Below are 26721 nucleotides of genomic sequence, written 5' to 3'. Positions count from 1 at the left end.
TGACTTCAAATGAAACAAATTAGAGTTTAACCTCTCTTAATTCTCAATAAAAGGACCAGTTTTGGTTTATTTCTTTGCTCTTGGCAGACATGTGGCATTGCTATGGTGAGCGGTTATTCCACGCTGCATGTGGGCCAGATCATCTTTCCATGTGTGCCAGATGTGGGCCGGATCTGGCCCGATTAGCGACAGACAGTAAAAAAAAAAAAAAAAATCAGCACAGTGACAGAATCTATCGGGCATGCTCTCACAAGTGGCGCTTCTTCTTCCTTGTTTTTTTCTGCACATTAGGCACGCTTTAATGCACTGCTGCCACTCACTAGTTTATCATTGCATCCTTTGTTGCTACTTGCTTGTTTCAAGTAAGCGTCACTCAAATGATTGAGTAACTTGTTATTTTCACCCTGCAATTGACTGTAACTCAACAAAACCTAGTAAGAATTATGTATTTTATATTACTGAGTAAAGTTAACTAGTAAATGTGAATCAGGAAAGCTATTGGATTTTACAGTGTACTTCATAATTTTACTAAAGTATTATTTCAAATTTGCGCTTGCATTTTGAAGACGCGTGATGTCAAAACACGTGATGTCACCACCTAACGCAAATACGATGCATGCGCTGTCAGCGCGATATGGCGCATGCGTTTTCAACCGCATTTCCTGTTTACCGTGGCGTCGACGTCATGTCTATGCCACTACCAATGAGAAGCGTTACGGGCGTGCAGCCCCGCCCCAGGTGCAGCACCGCCGCGATCTGCAGGCTGCAGATTTTCCATCCTACTACACTACGCCTGAAACTGCTGACACGTGTATAGTTCTGCAGTCAGACACATCTCGTCTTATATGTGCTCGTTCACTCCCTCAAACTGCCACCAGAGGTCACATCTCCTGCGACTGACATCAACCTTGATCATCCTCACCTGTCAATCACTATCATTCATCTTCACAATTATTCATCTTCAACTTACAGAAAAATATCATTATTTTTATTTAGTTAGTTTTAGTTCAGTAATGTTGTTCTCTTCTTTAGGGAGGGACAGTGATATGTCCGTTGCTGGTCATTAATAAACAGTGTTAACCACACAAAGTCCTTCTCTGTAAAGCTAAAGTGCATGAGTTAAAACTGTCAGTCATTTGGTTGCTGTTGATCTGATGAGCTTCAACACGGTAAGACACACACACTCTTGCTTAAATAAAACTGATGATTATTGCTCATATATAACATACGTGTCTTTACATGAGAAATGTTAAGAATAGGGTGATTTACATAATTGTTTAATATATTAATCACAACACAAGTATTCATTACTTCAAAAACCTCATTGTTTCTGCCTTAAATTATTACATTGTTTAAAATAATACATTTTTAGCTAACTGTGGTTTTGTACATTTCTGAAATAGGGCCTACATAACTCATGAATGTGAATTGAATGCTGTATTATAGATATATGTTATGCTGATGTGGGTCAGAATGGCTCCTCCTCTTCCTCTGATCTTCTTTCTGCTCATGATTCACGGTGAGTCTCTTACATTCACATTAGAAACTCTGATGTTTTCAGGCTTCATGAGCGGCTGATCAGCACTTTCTTCTGTCCTGTACTCACATATTTCTCTCGGAAACAGGAAGTCTGTGTTGAACATGTCAAACGCTCGTCCCTTTTAGAAATGTCTGGTAGTCTTTTGCTACTTGCTAGTTAGTGTCACATGGTTTAGGGGGAGGGACTTTCTCAATGTTCAGAGCATTTGATTGGACAAAAATCACTGTAGCAGCAGATCATGAATATGGGCAGCCAGGGCCGGAGTGGGACTCATTTTCAGCCCTGGAGTTTCATGCCTTAGACCGGCCCACTTTAGTTTCCGACTGACTATAATAAAATAATGTAATTAAACCCTCAGTATATAAGTCTGCAATAGCACTGTTCTGTACAGCCTTGTAATTTATTGTATTTTTCAAAAATATAATTTTATATTCAGTGCAATAGCCGTAGCCTACACAGGGTTTTATAAATACAAAGGTCCCAAAAGTGATCTTGCTATGGGGTTCAGGGGCATATAATTTTTTCCACTGGCATTGTCAAAGAACATAGGCTATGTAAACCTATCTGTGTTAAATAGGAATTCATTGTAATAAAGTTATTCTCATTCTGGGCACAGTATGCAATAAGCTCTTCCTCTACCTGCTCTCCTCTCTACTCTCCATCTCCTTCTCTCGTTCTTCTTCTCTCAGTCTCTTTATCTTTAGGCTACCAGTATCCTTCCCGAAGCTGCATGAGCTTTGATTGACAGTCTTTGCAAACTGATTATTTATGTCGGTTGTTTACAACTTCTATCGTTAAACAGCTGTTTAGTTTAGCCACTTGCATCTTATCTTGTGAAGCGTCGCGTTGGGATTCGCGCGCGCCCGCGGCTCGCGCTTCTGTGAACATAAATCCCGCTTGCTTTGATCGGTCATCTCAAACATTTTGCCATTGCCGACGAGCGGTGTTTGAGTGCTGAAGCAGCTCAGATGATGAGGTCGGTTATCGTCGCGATATGCGAATCATTGCAGCACCAAATTAGAGTTAATATTAGGCAATTATTTCACAACGTTATACACTCAGAAAAATCGGAGACCTCACGCTCTGACTCGTAGGCTATTTGGCCGCTTGAGTTTCTAGAGATTTTGTATTATTCTGGCCTTTTCAGCGCCGCCTTTGCGCCTATTATCCATGTTTTGTATCTCTTATTTTTTGTTCGCACATCTCTAACAACTGACTTTATTTTTTGTGGGGCTGCGATAAAATAAGAATAAAATAGTGGGGCTGCGCTGTGACTGGAGCCTAAAGCATTCAACCCAGTGCCATGACAACACCGGCCCTCCTGGCCAATAAAACAGACCGGCCCACCGGGAATTCTCCCGGTGCTCCCGATTAGCCAATCCGGGCCTGTGGGCAGCCAACTTTTGAGTTTAGTTTAAAGAGGTGGTATACTGCCCTTTTCACAAGATGTAAAATAAATCTCTGATGTCCCCAGAGTGTGTGTGTGTGTCTGTGTGTGTGTGTGTGTGTGTGTGTGTGTGTGTGTGTGTGTGTGTGTGTGTGTGTGTGTGTGTGTGTGTGTGTGTGTGTGTGTGTGTGTGTGTGTGTGTGTGTGTGTGTGTGTGTGTGAAGCTTTAGCTCAAAATACCTCACAGGTATGATATATAGCATGTTAAAGTTTGTGTTGGCAGCTCCGATTACCTCACGCAGACACACTAAAGTGACAGAAACTGTTCTGCCCTTTTAGTCCAGGCTTTTAGGAAAAAAGGGTAAACAACTTGCAACAGAATAAAACTCAACTGATTTTGTATCCTCCATATGTCCTGAGTAAGGAAAAAAAGCCCTGAAGAATCCCATTAGGGGAAAGTTCAGAAAAAGACCCAAATATATCCTATTCATACGCCTATTCATTATTTTTCTCACATGAATAGGGTAAAAAATGTAACCTTTAGATATCACCATGAAAATTACTGAGTTGATTACTTATATCAAGACAAACAAAAAAATGTATTATAAGTTTTTTTTTTTTATTGTTTGTTAACATGGGCAAACGGAGCATAATCTAATTACAGCTGTGCTAATTTGCATAAATACCACAACAGATCTAAACATTGGGTACAGTCACGATAAAATTTATTGTTGAATCTTGTTGACATATAACAGTAAAAGACTAAATGTTAAAGTCTGAATGGAACCAATTCCATGAGCATACAAAGAGGCAGGAATCTTCATTATTATTGCTTGACACAAATTTCACAATTTCAATTCTTTCAATCTCTTTCACGAATTCAATTATTGTGATTTGATTCCGATCTTGATTCAATATCGATTACTTTGGATAAATATTAGGTAGGCTACAGTATATTCATTTTTCTCAAGGAAAAAACTATCTCACACAACGCTGTAAACATGCAGAGCCCTGTCAGCTATTATTATTAAAGGTTAAAATAAATATAATGTGTTTTTATTTTTATTTATATGTTTTTATATAATAACAACATTATAATATTTTAGTGATATAGGTAAAAATAAATAAATATGTAGGCTGATATAGTGCACATATTTAGCAAATGGTCTCTATAGCTTATTTTTCTAGCAAATGGTTTTATCCAACTAACGTATGGTCATGATGGCTTTCCTGGGGTAAATGTAATGTTGCTTCTCCAGCGTTATGTAACATGTGACATACTTGATCTCCTGCTGTTTTATTGTCCTCTTTCCGCGGTTGAAAAACACTGATTGATCAATATTATGTATGAGGTGTTGCACACACAGAAGAGGCTGTGTTTTCTGGTGGCACATATCATTTTTATGTCTGTCACACGCTGTAGGCTACAATCTGAAAATTCAACAAAGACAACAATAAATTAGTTTTTGTTTCACAGTGTTGGAATAGCTGTCACCCGCCAGTATATGCAGGTTTAAGTGGTGTTAAAAAAGATCTATACTTAGTAAATGGTAACCAATAACAATATACAACAATATACGAGTATTTGAATCTATACGACTACAGAGGCATATAGCCTACATTTCAGTAAGTTTTACTGTATCTTTCAACATAGCCTACCTATCGTTCATCCGTTGATGACGGTTCACGTGCCACTTGAACTGAGGCGCTACAGAGATCTGCCACGTCACATTTACAAGCGGCAAAACAATATTTATTGTTTTCATTTCATAATAAAATAGACAGAATATGAGAGCTGAGAATTTGTTTCATATCAATAGGAACCAGCTCTGTCTCGCCTGTCAGTGTCAGTGTCTTTGCTCCGGGATTTTTCTCTGCGTGAGAAAATGTGTGTGTGGCGTGAGAGTGTGAAGCGTGTCGATTAAAGTCCCAGGCTGAATATGTGACAGTTCTGCTGTAGCACTAGATCAAGATGTTTTGCTCTTGTTCTCGGAAGTGAATGTGTATGTTCATCTGACTGTTATTACTCAGTAACAGCAGACAAGCAATAACCAAAGTAAATAATATAAGGGTCAAGAGCCCAACTAAAGCAGACACTGATCTACATAATGCTGGCTTACAATTTGTGATTTTCTCCTTCAGTGATTCTGCTTGTTAACATCAGGTGTCTTCAATAATGCTCAATCATAACTCAATTAATCACTTAATTATCTCATTAACTTTAACTCTCTTCAGTGTTCAATTAACACTCATATTTTAACACTTTACACTCTTGAGTGTGGTCTCATATAAACTCCCAGAAGTGTTCATTTAACACTGGAGTTTTTGCTGTGTATAAGAGGAGGAATAGTGTGTTTTAAAGTACGAAGAGTGTGAGTTTGAGGAGGAAGAGTGTGAGTTTGAGGAGGAAGAGTGTGTGTTAGAGGAAGAAGAGTGTGTATAAGAGGAGGAAGAGTCTGTGTTAGGCGAGGAAGAGTGTGTGTAAAAGAGGAGGAAGAGTGTGTAGAGGAGGAAGAGTGTGTGTTAGAGGAGGAAGAGTGTGTATAAGAGGAGGAAGAGTGTGTGTTAGACGAGGAAGAGTGTGAGTTAGAGGAGGAAGAGTGTGTGTTATAGGAGGAAGAGTGTGTATAAGAGGAGGAAGAGTGTGTGTTAGACGAGGAAGAGTTATCTAACATCTGTTGTCATCTGTTATTGTCTCAGCTCCTTTACATCCAGTCACTTCCACAACATCGACTAGTTCTACTTCTACAGGTAAGGATGATTCCAGACTGAATGTGGCCTTTTAAAACAAACCCCTCACAGTAGTTCATCATTTAATTTAACATCTGTTTCCTTTTGTTATGCTTTCAGTTTCTTCACAGCCGGTCACTTCCACAACATCTTCCAGTTCCACTACTTCAGGTGAATGTGTTGCTGGACTAAGATATGGCTTTCAAAAGAAGCTTCTCCTAATAATTGTCTTCATGAAGAACACAGTAATTCAACATCTGAGTCTGATCTAAAATCTGTTTCCATCTGTTATTGTCTCAGTTTATTTACAGCCGGTCACTTCCACAACACCTACTAGTTCTACATCTGCAGGTGAGGATGATGCTGAACTGGCCTGTGATATTAAAATGCAACCATCCATAGTTAATGTATTCATGAAGAACACAGAACTTCCTTAATACCTGACTTGACATCTCTTCCCATCTTGTAAATGTTACAGATTATTTGCTGACAATCTCTCCCACAACATCTACCAGTCCCACTGCTGAAGGTGAGAATGTTGCCGGACTGGGATGTAGCTTCATGAAGAACACAGAGTTTAAATCAGACTCAGATGCTGAATTTCTCTGTTTTTATTTCTGTCTTGTATTGGTTCAGTTCATTTACACATGGTCACTTCCACAACATCTACTAGTCCCACTACTACAGGTGAATGTGTTGTCAAACTAGAATGTCAAAAGCAGCTCTTTTTAATAATTGTCTTCATGAAGAACACAGCATCTGAGTCTGAATATCTGTTACTGTTTTAGTTTCTCTACAGCCGGACACTTCCACAACATCTACTAGTTCTTCATCTACAGGTGATGATGATGCTGAGCCGCAATATTAAAATATGACCCTCCATAATCAGTGTCTTAATGAAGAAAATGTTAATTTCACCATCTGAGTCTGATTCGACATATCTTTATTCGTATTTTTGATGTGTTTTTTTTCAGCTCCTTTACATCCAGTCACTTCCACAACATCGACTAGTTCTACTTCTACAGGTGAGGATGATTCCAGACTGAATGTGGCCTTTTAAAACAAACCCCTCACAGAAGTTCATCATTTAATTTCCATTTGTTATGCTTTCAGTTTCTTCACAGCCAGTCACTTCCACAACATCTACCAGTTCCACAACATCTTCCAGTTCCACTACTTCAGGTGAATGTGTTGCTGGACTAAGATATGGCTTTCAAAAGAAGCTTCTCCTAATAATTGTCTTCATGAAGAACGTCTCGGTTACGGATGTAACCCTCTGTCCCCGAACGGAGACGTTACGTCAAATGACGACGAAATGGGGTTCGCTTAGAAGCCTATCCTCTCCGAACAGAAATAAAACGAGCCAATGGCAAGCAAATGCCATGGGTCTGCTGAATTTGCATAGCATAACTCCGTCCCACCTTGTGGGTATAAAGGAAGTGAGCCGGCAACATAGCCAACGTGAAAGCTGCCAGAGGCATAACTCTGGCGTTGACGTCAACAGCGCTGGAGGAACTCAGGGCTTATCAGGCTCACCTGAGGAGAATATCGCACGTATCCAGTCCGCGGAGTGGAATGGCGAGCAAGCGAAGACACCTGAGCGGGTCCTAGTACCGGCTGGTTGAAGCGAGTACACGGGAGGACACTGGCTCCACTCAGAGATTATAGAAACTGGCGAATGTGATGGGTGTCGCCCAGCCTGCAGCTCTGCAGATGTTTGTTAGCGAGGCGCCATGCGCTAGAGCCCAAGAGGAGGCCACACTACGGGTAGAGTGGGCCGTCACACCAAGGGGGCACGGTCGACCTTGCTGCTGGTAAGCCAAAGCAATGGCGTCCACTATCCAGTGAGACAACCTTTGCTTGGTGAGAGAATTTCCCTTCAGCTTCCCACCATAACAGACAAAGAGCTGGTCTGAGGTCCTGAAACACTGCGTTCTGTCTACGTAAGCACGGAGGGCGCGTACTGGACAGAGCAATGCCAAGGCTGGGTCTGCCTCCTCCAGGGGCAGCGCTTGCAGGTTCACCACCTGGTACCGGAAGGGAGTGGTGGGAACCTTGGGCACATATCCAGGCCGGGGTCTCAGGATCACGTGAGAATATGCCGGCCCGAATTCCAGGCACGCTTCGTCTACAGAAAATGCATGCAGGTCCCCTACCCTCTTGATGGAGGCCAAAGCAACTAGGAGCGCTGTCTTGATTGACAGGAACTTAAGCTCCACTGATTGCAGAGGCTCAAAGGGAACACTCTGCAGGGCAGTTAGAACCACTGAGAGGTTCCAAGAGGGAACGAGAGGAGAGAGAGGAGGATTTAGTCTCCTCGCTCCTCTCAGGAACCTGATGACCAGGTCGTGCTTCCCCACGGACTTACCTTCGACTGGGTCGTGATGTGCGGCGATAGCGGCAACATACACTTTCAGGGTGGAGGGAGACAGCCTTCGCTCCAACCCATCTTGCAGGAAGGAAAGCACGACATTGATCGAGCATGATCTGGGTTCTTCTGAGTGAGAGGAGCACCAAGAGACGAAGAGGCAGGGCAGAGCAGGGACTCGATCGCGAAGCCAGTGCTGAAGCGGTCTCATATGAAGCAATCCGAGCGGCGTTGCCACGGCTGCAGATGCCATATGCCCCAGGAGTCTCTAAAAATGTTTCAGTGGAACCGCACTCTTGCCCTCGAATTGTCTCAGGCAAGTCAGCAGTGACTGCGCGTGCTCGCTCGTTAGCTGCGCGCACATGGCGTCGATTTCCATACCGAGAAAAGAGATCCTCTGCACGGGGCAAAGTTTGCTCTTCTCCCAGTTGACCCGAAGGCCCAGACGGGCTAGGTGCCGGAGCACTAGGTCCCTGTGTTCGCAAACCTGGTCCCGAGAGTGAGCTAGGATTAGCCAGTCGTCGAGATAATTCAGGATGCGAACCCCGTGTTGCCGTAGCGGCACAAGGGATGCCTCGACAACCTTCGTGAAGACGCGAGGAGACAGGGCCAGCCCGAATGGGAGAACCGCATACTGGTATGCCTGCCCCTCGAAAGCAAACCGCAAGAACTGTCTGTGTCGAGGAAGAATGGAGACATGAACGGACTCCCCTGAAGTGGGGAGGAGACCGCGCGGACTGAATCGCATAGCCGAGCCTGATGGTTCGCGCGAGCCAGCGGGACAGGTTGGGAAGCTCTAACCAGGCTCCCAAGGACTGTACCAGGCTCCCAGGCTCCCCCGGGGGTGCAGCGAAGCGGAATGACCGGCCCGGACGTGGGTGGCATAGCGGCCCGGTGTGGGGGCACGGTCATTAGCCGCGTCCTGCCAGAGGAGGCCAGGGAAGGACCAGCGTTCCACGGGGGCGTGCTCTGGCAGGGGTCTGGCGACAGAGGGGGATGAGAGCAGCGAGGCCCGTGGGCGGCGCGCGCTGTCATCCCCTTCTGGGGGCTCAGAGATGGGGATGTCAGTTCTTTTTTTAACCACATTAGGGTGCTGCCCACCCGTGGGTGAGCAGTGGGGAGTGGAGAACAAAAGATTCTCCCCCGGCCCTCCACTGGATGTCCCTGAGCATCTGGGCCTGGTAGACCTGCAAAGAGGCGGCTGCCTGCCCCGCAGCTCTATAGGTCTTCGCCACCAGAGTAGACGAAAACCTACAGGCCTTGGAGGTGTACTTAGGGTCACCATGGGAGGAAGCACTCTGAGGACACAGTTGCATCGCAGCAGAGCGTTCCACCATAGGCACCCCAGTGTACCCGTAAACAGCCGCCTGGTCGAGGGGAGGAAAGGCGGAGGAGGTCGTCGAGCGATCATGGGAAGACAAGGGTGTCTTCCAGGACCTCAAGACCTCCTCATGCACATCCGGGAAGAATGGCATTGGGGTTGGACGCCGACCTGAATCGGCGGCCACACCCAAAAACCAATCATCTAGTCGCGAGCGCTCGGGGCAGGGTGGCGGATTGTACTCTAACCCGATGCTCGCAGCCGCCCGGGAAAGCATGGGTGTCAGCTCGGGATCAGGATCGGGCAATGCTGATGCGCCCGGAGGCGGCAGCACAGCCGAACCTTCATCTCCCGAGGACTCCTGCCCACCTTGTGATGCTGTGACCGACATAGCATCTTCCTCAGGAGCGCCAAACGACACCCTTGGCCCGCCTGCAACCTCTGGCCGGGACTGGTCAAGGGCATCATTCGGTCGGCTCGCGGGTTGCGTCACTTGAGAGGGGGATGTGGCCCGAGGACGAATCGTCAGTTGTTGTTGCCACACCGTCACCCTCAGGTCACCCTGGCCACCAGCCGAAGTACCAGCTCTATTTTCACTAGAGGGGGTAGATCGGGGTGTGGATGAGGGGACTCTCACTCTTTCAAGATCACTGAGTGTCGACCGTAGTGTCACGATGGCTATGTTTCCACAATGAAAACATGAGTCATCCACAAGCGCTGCTCTGGCGTGCTCTAAGCCCAAACACGCAAAGCAGCGATTGTGCCCATCTAAGTCAGATAACAGTCGACCACAACCAGAAGGGCAAGGGCGATGCATCACCACCAGAAGGGCACACGCTTCTCTTTTAGAGAGAAGGAAATCCCCACAGATGCTGAAGCGACTAGGGAGAGAACATACACACACTGGCAGATCACTGCTCAGATCGCAGGGAATGTGCACTCGCTGGAACTCGCCGTCACACCAACACCTGGAGGGAAGCTCGTCTCGAAGAGGAAGTAGAGATTAACTCAGAATGACTTGAGGAGTGAAGAAATAAACTTGGCTCCGAAAGCGAAAAACATATCTGTATGTTGCTGGCTCACTTCCTTTATACCCACAAGGTGGGGCGGAGTTATGCTATGCAAATTCAGCAAACCCATGGCATTTGCTTGCCATTGGCTCACTTTATTACTGTTCGGAGAGGATAGGCTTCTAAGCGAACCGCATTTCGTCGTCATTCGACGTAACTCGAAGTGACAACAAAAGAGAACACAGTAATTCAACATCTGAGTCTGAGCTAACATCTGTTTCTGTTATTGTCTCAGTTTATTTACAGCCGGTCACTTCCACAACATCTACTAGTTCTATATCTACAGGTGAGGATGATGCTGAACTGGACTGTGATATTAAAATGCAACCCTCCATAGTTAATGTCTTCATGAAGAACACACACTCAAAAAAATAAATTGTTGAATGAACATGATTTAATCGTATCACCCATTATGCATCTAATCAAGATTTGAATATTTTATTTGAACACAATATTGATTTGTAAATTGAACATGATTTGAATATGTCAATGCAACTTCTTTGCAACTAATTGAATCAAAATGTTTGTATTGTGTTAGACTAATCAAATTTATTCTCATTCACTCAAAGCACAGGAAAGCAGAATCACTGAATGAGAAAATCTAATTGTTAAGTTACCATTATGGAGATCAGTTATCATAATCAGATCATTATGGAGTGTGTTTTAGTTGGGCTCTTCACCCTTACATTATTAACTTTAAGTTTTGTTTGGCTGCTGTACATGAGTTATAACAGCCAGATGAACAAATAGGAACGGTGATCTGATGGTGTTGGTTGTGTATTAACATAACCATTATTTCACAATCATTTAACCTGAATCACTGAACTCATATAGAGTAAGTTTAATTTGTTAATTTTAGCTGCATAATGTGTTTAGCCTTTTCAATGAAATTCAAATGATCAAATCAGTAATAAAAAATAAAAAAAAAATATATATACACATTTCTTTTTTAGGCACACACAGACATCAAGAATGAGTGTATGAATCTCAACAATGGTGACATTTATAAAGCATGTTTCAGTGCATTCTGGGTTGTACCAATCAAAACTCATTCATAACTCCCATCATGCATTGCTGCATGAATAAATAATGAGCTTATGATCAGAGGTGATTTGTTTGTCACCATTGCTGAGATTCACACGCTAAATCTTGATGTCTGTGTGTGCCTAAAAAAGAAATGTGTACATATATATTTTTTTATTTTTTTATTGATTTGATTGTTTGAATTTCATTCAAAAGGGCTAGACATGTTATACAGCAACAATTAATAAAATAAACCGAACTCATAAATTGGACTATATATGAGTTCAGTGATTCAGATTAAATGACTGTGAAATAATAGTTATGTTAATACACAACCAACACCATCAGATCACTGTTGCTATTTGTTCAACCGGCTGTTATAACTTATGTATAGCAGCCAAACAAAACTTAAAGTTAATAATTTAAGGGTGAAGAGCCCAACTAAAACACACACTGATCTCCATGATGGTAACTTAACAATTAGATTTTCTCCTTTGGTGATTCTGCTTTCCTGTGCTTTGAGTGAATGAGAATAAATTTGATTAGTCTAACACAATACAAACATTTTGATTCAATTAGTTGCAAAGAAGTTGCATTGACATATTCAAATCATGTTGAATTTACAAATCAATATTGTTTTCAAATAAAATAGTCAAATCTTGTTTATGCATAATGGTTGATACGATTAAATCATGTTCATTCAACAATTTATTTTTTTGAGTGCAGAACTTCCTTAAAATTTGACTTAACATCTCTTCCCATCTTGTAAATGTTACAGATTATTTGCTGACAATCTCTCCCACAACATCTACCAGTCCCACTGCTGAAGGTGAGAATGTTGCCGGACTGGGATGTAGCTTCATGAAGAACACAGAGTTTAAATCAGACTCAGATGCTGAATTTCTTTGTTTTTATTTCTGTCTTGTATTGGTTCAGTTCATTTACACATGGTCACTTCCACAACATCTACTAGTCCCACTACTACAGGTGAATGTGTTGTCAAACTGGAATGTCAAAAGCAGCTCTTTTTAATAATTGTCTTTATGAAGAACACAGCATCTGAGTCTGAATATCTGTTACTGTTTTAGTTTCTCTACAGCCGGACACTTCCATAACATCTACTAGTTCTTCATCTACATGTGATGATGATGCTGAACCGCAATACTGAATTGTGACCCTCCATAATCGGTGTCTTAATGAAGCATGGTAATTCACCATCTGAGTCTGATTCGACATATCTTCATTGGTATTTTTGCTGTGTTTTTTTTCAGCTCCTTTACATCCAGTCACTTCCACAACATCGACTAGTTCTACTTCTACAGGTAAGGATGATTCCAGACTGAATGTGGCCTTTTAAAACAAACCCCTCACAGTAGTTCATCATTTAATTTAACATCTGTTTCCTTTTGTTATGCTTTCAGTTTCTTCACAGCCGGTCACTTCCACAACATCTACCAGTTCCACAACATCTTCCAGTTCCACAACATCTACCAGTTCCACAACATCTACCAGTTCCACAACATCTTCCAGTTCCACAACATCTACCAGTTCCACAACATCTTCCAGTTCCACTACTTCAGGTGAATGTGTTGCTGGACTAAGATATGGCTTTCAAAAGAAGCTTCTCCTAATAATTGTCTTTATGAAGAACACAGTAATTCAACATCTGAGTCTGATCTAAAATCTGTTTCCATCTGTTATTGTTTCAGTTTCTTTACAGCCGCCCACTTCCACAACATCTACTAGTTCTACATCTGCAGGTAAGGATGATGCTGAACTGGACTGTGATATTAAAATGCAACCCTCCATAGTTAATGTATTCATGAAGAACACAGAACTTCCTTAAAACCAGACTTGGCATCTCTTCCATCTTGTAAATGTTACATCAGTTCCACTACTGCAGTAATTCAGCATCTGTGTCCGATTTTAACTCTGTGACCGTTTCTGTCTTGTATTGGTTCAGTTAATTTACACATGGTCACTTCCACAACATCTACTAGTCCCACTACTACAGGTGGATGTGTTGTCAAACTGGATTGTAGCTTTCAAAAGAAGCACCTCATATTAATTGTCTTAATGAAAAACACATTTCCATGTTTCCTTGTTATTGTTTCAGTTATTTTACCGCCAATCACTTCCACAACTTCTACCAGTCATACTTCTACAGGTTAGTATAATGCTGGACTTCATCCAAGTCTGTTTTTGGTGACAATTTATGTCTCAATAATGTTATTTAGAAACCGTCACTAACACGCATGTGATCTGAGTTTGATTTGACGGTTTTCATCTCTTCATGTTACATATAATGTTATACTCAATGAATGCAGTATGATTGTGTGCTTTGTCTGTTTTCAATGGCTCTATCTCGAAGTTAGAAAGATATGACATTGGGAATAACAGAATCTCATGATCGTCAGTATTAGAAATTTTTAAAGGTACACTATGAAACGTTTGGCCTTGCATGCCTTTTGTGGAAAAACTGCATGCCTTTTGCGGAAGAACATTGTTTTGGTTGTGCTTCGGCTCTACGGATGAATGTGGTTTGCAGCTGTGAAGACATGGAAATCCAACAACGATGTCACCTGAGCATGTAAGTGCAATATTTTATGCTGTTGTTTTGACTAATTGCAAACACTAATATTTTAATGACATTGCAAAAATGTTCATGACAAATTTCCAGTATGATATGAATCAAGAGGAAATGTTTTTATAAATTATATTCTATACAAATTGACAATGGTAGTACTTATTTATAGATTGCCGGTGTCTTCTACCAGTGGTCAACATTTCAAGAGTGACCTGCACTATTTCGTTTATTACCATTATTAGCTACCGAAAATACACGTGTTAAAAGCATGTTAATGTTCTGCACCAAATCACCAATTACAGTACACAACGCTCGTGTGTGAATCTGAGAGAGATCACAAGTATTAGCGATGTTTACGTGACAGTGATGATCGATCATGAAAGCGATGATCGTGTGAGTTAAAAAAAAAAAAATCTAATTGGTTATAGCGGCATTTCAGGTGGCACCTTGAGGTCTGATTTGTTAGCATTGCGAGAGCATGCTCTGGAGAGCAAAGTCCAGATTGGAGAACTACGAGAAATTATGGCTTTAAAAGCGCACAATGATGTCTGGCTTCACTTCGATAAAGTAGCTGAAAATACAGTCCAGTACAAAGTATGCAGCGCCAAGCTCAATCATTAGTCGACTAGAAGAGGCTTAGTCGACCAAAATTTGTATTAGTCGTTTAGTCAAATAAGAAAAATAAAACTTGTGGCAAAGTCAGCAGTCTGTGAGGGACAGATCGCTAATGGCGAGTCCTTGTGGTAAATACAGTACGTGCAGGAAAACATCGACCTCAAATAGTAGCAGTCAGTAGTAGCAACTTTCTGGCTTTAAAGGGGAGATATCATGAAAATCTGACTTTTTCCAGTATGTGTACATTCCAAAAGTATGTGTTTAAGTGGATCCCCTGTACATCTACCAACCCAGTAAACAGGGAAAGTGACAACCCAGTAACTTTGTTTCTGTAAGCCTTTCTCTGCAAGCAAAAAACAAGCTCCCCTTCTGACATATGAAGGGGATATTATTATTATTATATTACCGCCTCTTAATCTGCACGTTTCCAAGCACGGCGCCGGCATTTGGTTTTCGGAAGCGACAACAGTGTAACCACACTGTAAAACCCAACAAGTTAAGCTAACTCATTTAATTTGAGGAAACTTATTACCTCAATTTAATTAAGTTAACAAAAAACAATAGTTATGAGTACTCTGAACTTATTTTAATCGAGTCCACTAAACAATGATATTTTTTAATACGCAATTAAACTTTACACTGCATTTAAATACTTTATATAGCTGAAACCTCACTATATTGAGTAAAAAAATTGAAAAGACTAACTTTAAATGAACTCAGAGCACTTGCAGTTCCTGCTAGCTCGCAATATCATATACAAACTCAAATCCAATGAGTTAAGCTAACTCATTACATTTGAGGAAACTTATTACCTCAATTTAATTAAGTTTATAAAAAACAATAGTTATGAGTACTCTGAACTTATCTCAGTTGAGTTAAATAAAAGTATACATTGCAGTCAAGAAATTAAGTGATTAATTAATTGATGAATTAAGCGATTAGTGAGCATTAATTATGAACACCTGCTGTTAACAAGCAGAATCACTGAAGGAAAAAGAAACACAATAACTACAACTGACTTCCAACCACAGCCTTAGATGAAATCAACTTAAGATCAAATATGTTTAAATCTCTCAAGTTCTCAGCAGAAGAGGATTATGACCCATGATTATCCAATTAAATCTGTGGGCAAAGAGACACTTTACGTGGCTTTTCAGTCTGGAAATTCATGTTCAGTCTGTCCAACGTAACGCTGAGGTCACCTGTCAAACCACTACACAAACAACATTAGCAGCTTCACTAATTACTAACCAGTTTTACTTTTGTCATGCATCTACAGAAGTTGTTATTGAGAATGAACAGAGGTTTAGATTATGATGATTTATTGAGTTTCATTTAAAGACACCATGATAGTGGTCAGTGTTTGCTTTAGTTGGGCTCTTGACCCTTGACTTTATAACACCAGATTTTCTTCTGGCTGCTGTAACTGAGTGTTTATATAACACATTTGTTATGGCACATAAGCCAAAAGAAAATAAAAACATGTTATTGCGTTTAGATGATGCAAATCAACATTTAATAACTTGATTTTCTGATCTTTTCCAGAGCCTAATCTCTGTGTAAACAGGTGATATGTTACTTGTATTGTTTGTTATAACAGAACTCTGATTTTACTGTAAGGTCCATTGAAGTGACAATATGATTTTTAAAACCTCTATGGTTTCATACTGACTTACACAGACATCAAGAATGAGCATATGAATCTCAACAACGGTGACCAATAAAAAAATATTCATGCCGCAATGTGTGCTGGGAGCAATGGATACATTTTGTATTATGCTAGTACCCAGCATGCATTGCAACATGAATAGTTTTTAATGGTCACCATTGTTGAGGTTCATATGCTGAATCTTGATGTCTGTGTGAGTCTTTGAAATACAATACATTTTTTGTGAAACTTTTTGTGCACATTCATTTTGTAATATTATTCATATTGTCTGATGAACATAGAATTGCTGGCGCTTATGCTGTTGAAACACAGTTTTGAAAAAAAAATGATTAATATGTTGCCCTTTTTATCAGGGATTAGACTCTGAATAAGATCAGTGAATCAAGTCACAAAATGATCTATTGTCATCATCAGTCCTCAACCATTTATACACAATCAACAATTTTCCATGACTTTTGTACCATTATAAATGTGTTATATAAACACACAATATAGCAGCCAAAGAAAACCTTATGTGGAAAAAGTCAAGGGTCAAGAGCCCAACTAAAGCAAACGCTGATCTCCATCATGGTGACCTTAAACGAAACAAATCATCAACATCTAAACCTCTGTTAATTATAATAATAACTGTATAATAATAATAATTCAAACTGGTTAATAATAAGTGAAGCTGGTAATGCTGTTTGTGTACTGGTGTAATCCTCCTCTTTTATCTTCAGTTGATTTCATCTAAGGATGTGGCTGGAAGTCAGTTGTAGTTCTTGTGTTTCTCTTTCCTTCAGTGATTCGGCTTGTTAACAGCAGGTGTTTATCACTAATCCTCAATCATCACTTAATTATACAATTATTATTCAATTATCATTCTGGGATATAGAAATGTTCTATAACTCATTCAGTTTGAGTTCAATTTCAGTCATTCAAGTTTCAATAATATTTGAGTGCAGTGAACTCAATTTGATTTAGTACATATTACTGTTAGGTTTTACAGTGCAGATATAACGCAATGTTAAAAGTTTGAGCAAAGCATGCAAACTGTTGTTGCTGCACAGACGAGCACTGCACACTATTTGACCAAAACATGTCACAGCTGTCTTATAAAGACCTCAGGAAACAGTGTCAACTTCTGTAAAGTTAAACATGATGGTATGCAAGTCGACGAGATGCATCAATGTAAATCCACAACAACTAAATCAATTAATCCACTAACCATTCAGAACCGTCCATTTGCGTCTAAAAGTTGTAATTTATTCCTGAGTCTCTCCGTAAGGATGCACTCGCTACTGGTTATATCTGAGATTTTGGATGAGTGAAATTCGCTTTTGTTATTGCTGAAGCTTGTGTAAAGGATCGGCTTTCTTCTGTACGGAGGCACACACAAAAACAGTGCGTTTTTGATCAAGCCCAAAAAGGGACAACTTTGACAAGCTATAATAAATTATCTGGGGGGTATTTTGAGCTGAAATTTCACAGATAAATTCTGGGGACACCATTGATTTATATTTCATCTTGTGAAAAGGGGCATAATATGTCACCTTTAATGTTAAGTTAACCTATATAAAGTGACACAAGTACTCAATTTCCAGTGAAAACCAATCGCCCTAAAATGTAAACACTTAGAACAGGCTTAGTGAATCCGGGAAAGACAAAAACACGTTTTGGAAAAAAGATTTATAATGTATTGACTCAATATTTATAGTTAATTTTGAACAGGAAAGTTACATAGTTCTAGCCTGATGTCATCATACTCAGATTTGTCAGAATATGAGTCTGATACTTATCCATTGAACTGTGATTATGGGGCATTTCAACCGAACCAGGAAAGAAAATGCCTCTGCACTCAATTTGATAGACATACAACCAATGTGTTGTATTATTATTGTATAAACCAAATGTGTTTCTGTGGTTCTGCTTGTTAACGTCAGGTGTCTTCAATAATGCTCAATCATCACTCTGAGTGTGTACTCATATAAACTCTGAGCAGTGTTAATTTTACACTGGGGATTTTGCTGTGAAATAACACTGAAAGACATCATGTAAATAATTCACAACACACCATAAATAATTAGGCCCACATAATGTATAAAACATAATACATGAAAACATTAAACCAAACCACAAACATAACTTTATAAACATATTATTTAATATAAAACCAAATACAGATTTCCTTTTTGACTGTGCTAAGGCCTAAGCGGTGTTGTGTCTGTTTCTGTGCTCTGACTTGATTTCTCTTTCTTCTGTGTTATGCTGCACACCTGTGCGCCGTTGCTCTAAAGGCTCCTGGTTGAGACGAGAGTGAAACAGAACGATGAACGCCGCGCACGCCAATATGCCAGACAGCCGCTGGATACAAACAGTTTTTCATGTGTTCTTTTTGTTGTGATGTTGATCTATTACGTTTTCCTAGAGATTCCTAGAGAAATTTGAAACAGACTGAGACTACAATAAATATGAATGTGTGTGTGTGTGTGTGTGTGTGTGTGTGTGTGTGTGTGTGTGTTGTGTGTGTGTGTGTGTGTGTGTGTGTGTGTGTGTGTGTGTGAGAGAGAGAGAGAGAGAGAGAGAGAGAGAGAGAGAGAGAGAAATGTGTTCCTAAGCATTTCACTGTATTAAAGATGCTTGATGCTCCATCATTGTGTGTGTTTCTACAACAAGCTGTGATAATTACTTTCTTAGAATATGCTTATTCTTTATGTGCCTTTGTTACTGACCTCATAGTTGCAAATTCCTCAGTCTGGTAGTCATAGGTCGCAACTGATCTCATTTAACATTTAGCTACCCTACGCTTAAATAAATGCCACATCTGTTTAATCAAATGATGGGCTTTGGTATGTTCTGACCTTGGTCTGTGATTACTGGAGATAATAGCTGTGTCCCAAATGACACACTATATACACCATGTACTTATGCGCTATGTACTCAACCGTGTAGTGTATGAACTTTATATGTTTATTTTGTCTTTCAACATCAGAGTCTGAGTTCCCCCCCCCCCTACACACACACACACGTAATTAAAGCTACGACAGTTGAGTCCATGAAGTGTCCAACGTTCTACACTTTTTTGTGCATCATCCGGGTACTTTAAAGGATAAGTTCACTTTTAAAAAATATTTTGCTGATAATTTGCTCACCCCGATGTCATCCAAGATGTCCATGTCTTTCTTTCTTCAGTCGAAAAGAAATGAAGGTTTTTGATGAAAACATTTCTCCATATAATGGACTTCAATGGTCCCCAAACGGTTCAAGGTCCAAATGACAGTTTTAGTGCAGCTTCAAAGGGCTTTAAACGATACCAGACGATGAATAAGGGTCTTATCTAGTGAAACGATCGGTCATTTCAAAAATAAATAAAAAAGTTAAAGTTTTATAAGCACAAATGCTCGCCTTGCTCTGTTCTGTGATGCGCGTTCATGACGTCATGTAATACGCAATTACGTTGAAAAGGTCACGCTTCACCGAGTCAGTGTTTACAAATGTGCGGAAGGAGGACCATATACACATATGCAAATGTCTTTGTGTCAGTTTATTGTTTTAAAAAGCCCATTTCGTGTGCGTATCCTGGGTGTTGTAATATTAAAAAGCCTAAAAGAAATTTTTCGTCAGGACAGAAATGTTTTACTTTTCATAGAAGCGTGACCTTTTCAACGTAATTGCGTATTACGTGACGTCACGAACGCGCATCACAGAACAGAGAAAGGAAAGCATTTGTGCTTATAAAACTTAAACTTTTTTCTATTTATTTTTGAAATGACCGAACTAGATAAGACCCGTATTCATCGTCTGGTATCGTTTAAAGCCATTTGAAGCGGCACTGACACTGTCATTTGGACCTTGAACCATTTGGGGACCATTGAAGTCCATTATATGGAGAAATGTTTTCATCAAAAACCTTAATTTCTTTTCGACTGAAGAAAGAAAGACATGGACATCTTGGATGACATCGGGGTGAGTAAATTATCAGCAAACATTTTTTTTTAAAGTGAACTAATCCTTTAAGTGCACTTTATCTTTTTAGAATTGTCAGTGTGAACGCACTATACACTACAAAATGGCGTAGAATAGTGCACAAGTACGCAATTTGGGACGCACCTTCTGATTTCAGAAAATATACCCATTTGTATTTGCCAAGTAATGGATATCATCAGTTTTATATTTAATATAAAATGCAAACCAATTTACAAATGATTATTCTCACAAACACTGTTACAACTACAGTCCCACTGATTAAAGGACAGGATTTTTAAATGATTTCATAAAACTTTTCTCATTCCAGATCTGATTATCTCACTGGATGAATGCAGGGTAAGTTGTTGCTGGGTAAATGTCTGAAACAACTGCAAAATAATGTGTACTGTTTTGTATTTTTTCCAGGGTTTTTGTATAAAATATGCTGAACTATTTGTTGTTTCGTTAACTTTGTAGTAGAATACAGTATGATCGAGCAATTAATTTTTATTTGACTTCAATACTCCACAGTGCACACATGTTTAGTTTTCAGTTTTATTTGTAAAGCTCAATTGTGATTTCAGAGTCAGACCATAGGACGATGTGTAGAAAATCTTCTTGACCGAATAGAAAACATTACAGCTGAAGTGCTCCCTTTGACCGTAAGACAAAAATGACAAAATAATAATTATTTTGTACTTACATAAATTAGCAATGCTTTCTTTTGTTTCAACATTTACAAATAATCCTATTTATATGATTACTAAAATAGGATGTGAAAACAATTTTTAATATGGTCCTCAACGCATCAGAGAAGGTTGTAGTGCCATCATCAGCTGACCCAAATAAACTGGTGTCCGATGGAAACCGTGTGTTAAAAGCCAGCGAGAAGCTGGTGTCCATGCTGGTGACGCCGACAGACACATATGTCAATGTCAGTTTTACTCTTGACACTGTGGGTAAGTGAAAACTAACCTATGAATATACTGTGAAATTACTGACTTAATGTGCTCAAGTCTAGATGACCTTTTAACTTTTTTATTTGGGCTAATTCATTCACATAATTGTATTTTTTTAATCAGAGGTACAAATCTTCATGGTTGGACCAAATGCAACCTTAGATAATATCCCTCGACTTAACACAACAAATTCTTTTGTGGACATTGATCTCATTGGGATTGCCAAAAACAACGATGAAAGTATGTGACATGTTTTTGTTTGATAAATTAACTAAAAAAGTGAATGTGGTCTATTGCGTGTAAGCTTCTGTTTCTGTCACACAGGATCAGCTGCTGTGGCTTTCATGAGTTACAACACAATGGAGAATATACTGAAGCCTGACTTCTTCAACACATCAAATCCCACTATTAAAACCATGATGTCCACTGTGATCTCAGCTACTCTTCCCAAAACCACCAACACTAAACTCACCAAACCAGTCAACTTCACCCTCAAACACATCAGAGTGAGAGACTGACATGTGTTTTTGTCCAACCATCTGAACACATCTAATATTCCAATGCTATGTCACGAACAATTATGAATTTGTACGATTTGTCGAAACCCCAGTGATGGGTAGGGGCGGGGTCAGGAGTAGGTCATTCGTACAAATTCATACGAATTGGGCAACTCTTAAAATATGTACAAATTGGCCTGAGATCGGGTTGAATATACATTTTTGTATTGTTTTCTGCATGTTCTTTTTTCTTTTTGCAGGAGTTTGACCCAAAAGGTTCCCTGTCCTGTGTGTACTGGAATATCAGCGAGTGGATTGTAGATGGTTGTTCTGTTTTAGAGACCAACAGCAGCTACACTGTGTGTTCCTGTGTTCATCTGTCCACATTCGCTCTCATCATGCAAACCAGCAGCCGCCCATCAGAGGTAGACAGCAAAATCCACAGTGTTACATTAACACTCGTCAGTGTACAAATGTGTCCACACTACAGGGTGTTAAAATGAACACTGAAGCAGTGTTGAAGTTAATGAGATTGGTGGTGACACCTGATGTTAATAAGCAGAATCATATAAAGCACATTTGTTACTACAAGAGAAAACATGTTCACAATATGTTTTTTATGATGACAACGTTATTATCAAGTAGTGACCTGAGTCACTGATGTCACTCAGAGTCTAGATCTTTTATTATATGCTTGATATCTTATTTTAGTATTGGTGATTGTAGTCCTGAGGTTCTGCAGTTTATGATCCAACAGCAATATGAACAATTTTGAAATATAACTTTGTGTGCGGAAGCTCACAGACATCAAGAATCAGCGTATGAATCTCAACAATGGTGACAATAAACAAACTAGTGACAAACAGATAAACTCTGAACATCACAAAACAAGCTACTTAAGTCATAACAAAACAATAGCAAAATAAAAGCAAAGAGGAAAAAAACAATGAAAATTACAGGACAATTCAGCTGCATAATTTATTCATGCTGCAATGCATGCTGGGAGCTATGGATGTGTTTTGATTGGTGGCTCCCATCATGCACTGTAACATGAAGCATTTGTTGTATTGCCACAATTGTTGAGATTCATATGTAGATTATTGATGTCTGTGTGTGATTCTAATATCTTCAGATTATTAAAGTACTATAATGGCAAAATTAAGAAAGCTTGTAGTTTGTAATTTTATCATCGACACATATCCATCATGACCTAAGTTGTGTTTCCCATAAGCATCTTAAGCCTAATTTAATCATAGAACGATTGCATTAAATGTTCTGTAAGATTAAACCAGGCTTTCATGCTTTTCAGGGTTTCAATGCTTTCAGCTTTCTTAGTTTATCTTGCCACAACAAATGCTTTATAATGAAAAACTAACATTAAAAAGAAAGGGTCAAGAACCCAACTACAGCAAATACTGATCACCATAATGTTCCATCTACATTACCATCTAAACATTACCATCTAAACTTCTGTTAAATCTAAATAAGACCGTGTGTTGATGTATGACAGAAATACAGTCAAACTGCTAATAATACTTGCAATAATGTGTAATGACTCGAAGTCAGTTATCTTTCCTTCAATGATTCTGCTTATTAACATCAGGTATCTTCAATAATGCTCAATCATCACTTAATTAATCACTTAATTATCTCATTAACTTCAACACTGCTTCAGTGTTCATTTTAACACCCTGTAGTGTGGACACATATGTACACTGACGATTGTTAGTTTAACACTGGGGATGTTGCTGTGTACGAGAACATTTATAGTGAGCATTGAAGAACAGCACAGATTTGGCACTCATGTACTCTGACATGTTTTCTCAGAGCGACTCACTGCTGGAACTGTTGAATTTGGTGTGTGTGATCGTGGGCCTGGTGTTCTTCAGTTTGGCCCTGTTGACCTTTGCCCTTTGCAAGTGGAGTCCTGGAGTGAATAATGTGGCTCGAATCAACCTCTGCATCAGTCTTCTGTGTGCTCACCTTCTGTTCCTGCTCACACAACAGTTCCTGAGCCTCATACACCCTCATAAGGTGAGAATGATGAAGGAGTCCTACAGCTCAGCACAGTCTCACCAGCCCGGTCTCACCCCAAAACGTCACATACTGACGCGTCTTGACCATTCGGCAACATACGACGAAAAAGGTACCCTTTAACGTCCATATGAGACGCAGACATAAGCGCACCAGCAGCGCCTTCTAGCGGTACCCTACCGCATACCTAAACCCAACCATTCCCGAATCGTCACATATGGACGTTAAAGGGTACCTTTTTCGTCGTATGTTGCCGAATGGTCAAGACGCGTCAGTATGTGACGTTTTGGGGTGAGACTGTGTTAGTCTCACTGAGAATCATCATAACCGTCTCTCATGATCTCCAGGTGTTGTGTTCCATGATATCCGGTGTGCTGCACTTCCTCTTTCTCTCCGGCTTTGTGTGGATGTTTATTGAAGCTGTGCTGCTCTTCATCTGTGTGAAAAACCTATCACAGATCAGCTCCATTAATAGGGATGTGCTCAGCAATGAATTCCTGTGTGTGATTGGCTATACGGTTCCTCTGGTTGTGGTGGGTGTGTCTGCTGTGGTGGATCCCAAAGGCCACGGAAGTGAAATGTGAGTTCAATTTGAGTGACTCATTGCTCAAAATCTTCATCCATTTTTGTTAATTGATTATTTGACTATATCTTCCCCTAAACAGGTGCTGGATTAAAATGGATAAAGGTTTTATCTGGAGTTTTCTGGGACCGGTTTTCATGATACTATCAGTAAACACATTTCTCGTTTAATTTTACTCATGACTTTGTATTAAACGGAAAACAATAGGATTATTATTATTTATTTATTTTTTACTTTGCAGTCAAACACAATTATCTTCATCAAGATCATCATCATTCTGAACTCAACTCTCAAACATCTGAACGCTGAAGTTTCACAGATGAAACAAACCAAGTAACAAACATGATTGAATTGCTCTATTAAAAAAAGATCTCAAGTAAGACACATTAACTCTATTTCTTCTCTGTTTCTCTGCAGGATTATGGTATTTAAAACACTGGCTCAGTTTGTGGTTCTGGGTTGCTCCTGGATTCTGGGTTTCTTCACTAATGACAATAAGGCGCTGGAGATCCTCTTCCTGATCTTGAACTCCCAGCAGGGAACCTTCATCTTCCTGGTCTATTGTGTCCTCAATAATAAGGTCAGACATTTTTCCAACCTACTCCCCAGACAGCAACATAGTGTCGTTCTAGATCTGGCCCACATCTGGTACATGTGGATTCTGGTCATCAAATCTGGGTCCAGATGTGGGCCAACCTATGTTGCTGTCTGAGGCTATAAGTAAACCATTTCAGTGTCTCCAGAGACAGTCTAAGAAAGAAATGCATCTAAAGCTTAAAATATTGTGTCTTAAAACACATTTTAGTTTAATATACTGTTTAATATAAACAAACTCCATTACGGTTCATGCTCAGTTCAGTTATTCTCATCTCATTCTTGTCCAGGTTAGACAACAGTACATGAAGTGCTTCAGATGTCTCCGCAGTGGATGCAAACAACACTGAGGACTACAGTTAAACATCAATATTTTACAAGTAAAAAAAAACAAAACAAAAAAAAACCTGAAAATATTTTTTTGTGTGCATGGTAAAGGGAAATTACTAATTAATTTACATTGTATGGAATCAGTTATTTGGTAGAGTTATAAACTTTAAATATGAATATGCCTCATACAAAATATGTCATATAAATGCAATTTATTTTCAGGATGGAGGACCACAGGTTTTATTGGTATTGTGATATAGATTTAAAAATAAACTATAAAAGAAACTCAATGAACAGCTAATGTCTCATTCAAACTCCGTATTGTCATTTGGCTTAAATTGTGTATTAAAACACAAATGACTAGATTTGCATTTTGCTTTTGTTCAGGTGCCAATCAGGGTTTCCTGTATTATTTTATTGACATTTTCTTACAAAATATCTTAAACAATATTATAGTAATTGAATTTTAAAACGTTTCACAAAAATGCTCCATAATGGACTGACTCTGGCTGGAGAAGAATATCCTACAAAGTAAAAAATGACTGTCCCTGTTCTCCTGATGTCCTAGTTTGTTGTAGGTAATTCATTAATTAGTCGTTCTGTTCAGCTGGTCTTTATTAGTTCACTTTGTTTGCTCTTTGTATTAAAAATCTCAGTTGTGTTTGCTTCAATTGGTTATTTACTCCCTGTGACTTTCTCCTGTGGATTTATGTTTTTGCATTTCTGAATTAAAGACTATTCTTGACTATGCCTTTCGAACGGTCACTTTGTATTTCGTCTGCTAGACGCGATGGGGAAAACTCCTTTTTCTCAGATTATTGAAGCCATTTATAAAATAACGCAGTGTTACTGCACAGCCATAACAGTGCAGTGATCTACATGCACACTTATTGGCTGGTCAGTGGGAACTGCACAAACCTATGGCGGAGCGACGTAACTGCGTGAACCAATCGGTGCACAGCCCGCCGAACCGGGCGCAGAGCCCGCCAGAATGGGCGGGGCATCTGCCAATAAAAGCAGCACATTTCTCCATATGACTCAGATTTAATCTCCTTTAGTGACAATCTTCGGACTTCGCATAAGCCCACCGGCAACTATAGTTGCCGCAGTGTATAGTTGTCATTTTCCTTTTGTAAGTATTTTTCTAGATGTTATCCATGTTTAATGTCTCGATGACATGCAAGCAAACAACCAAGGCCGTTTCTCAATACCAAGTACGCAAACTTCGGACTTGCGTCCTTGGTAGTTCAGACTTGCCAAGTTCGACTTAGGAGAACGAACTCCCGAGGACGAGAGGACGCAAGTCCGGTTATTCTGCAAATGGGACAGTGGCGTTCTTGATCGCGTCACTCAGCACGCTCTGGCTACTCCGGTTATCTCTTTATGTATATTTTAGGCAACAATAAAACGAAATATGGTATAAAACAACACTCTGCCTTTTTTTATTTAAAAAAAATCTTAAACACATT

The 26721-nt window shown here is 39.9% G+C and overlaps 1 protein-coding gene across 1 annotated transcript; it reads left to right on the top strand.

Annotated features, from left to right (window-relative positions):
• Positions 1–1473: 1473 nt before the first annotated feature.
• On the top strand, positions 1474–26004 carry LOC307000553 (adhesion G protein-coupled receptor E2-like; the record flags this gene model as incomplete). Its single annotated transcript, XM_079616195.1, has 27 exons — positions 1474–1519; positions 5628–5678; positions 5778–5828; positions 5958–6032; positions 6136–6186; positions 6294–6344; positions 6446–6496; positions 6632–6682; positions 6771–6839; positions 10652–10702; positions 12218–12268; positions 12711–12761; positions 12861–13019; positions 13149–13199; positions 13556–13606; positions 20584–20612; positions 20840–20917; positions 21028–21214; positions 21338–21454; positions 21539–21720; positions 21972–22136; positions 23539–23745; positions 24093–24325; positions 24411–24477; positions 24570–24661; positions 24746–24908; positions 25213–26004. The coding sequence occupies 27 exons, from the start codon at positions 1474–1476 to the stop codon at positions 25270–25272; spliced, it is 2490 nt and encodes an 829-aa protein (XP_079472321.1). The 3' UTR covers positions 25273–26004.
• Positions 26005–26721: the final 717 nt, after the last annotated feature.

The sequence above is a fragment of the Phoxinus phoxinus genome, assembly GCF_949152265.1.
Source record: "Phoxinus phoxinus genome assembly, chromosome: 6".
Taxonomy (NCBI): Eukaryota; Metazoa; Chordata; class Actinopteri; order Cypriniformes; family Leuciscidae; genus Phoxinus; species Phoxinus phoxinus.
The sequence above is the reverse complement of the archived record's forward strand: the minus strand, read 5'-3'. Positions and strand labels throughout refer to the sequence as shown.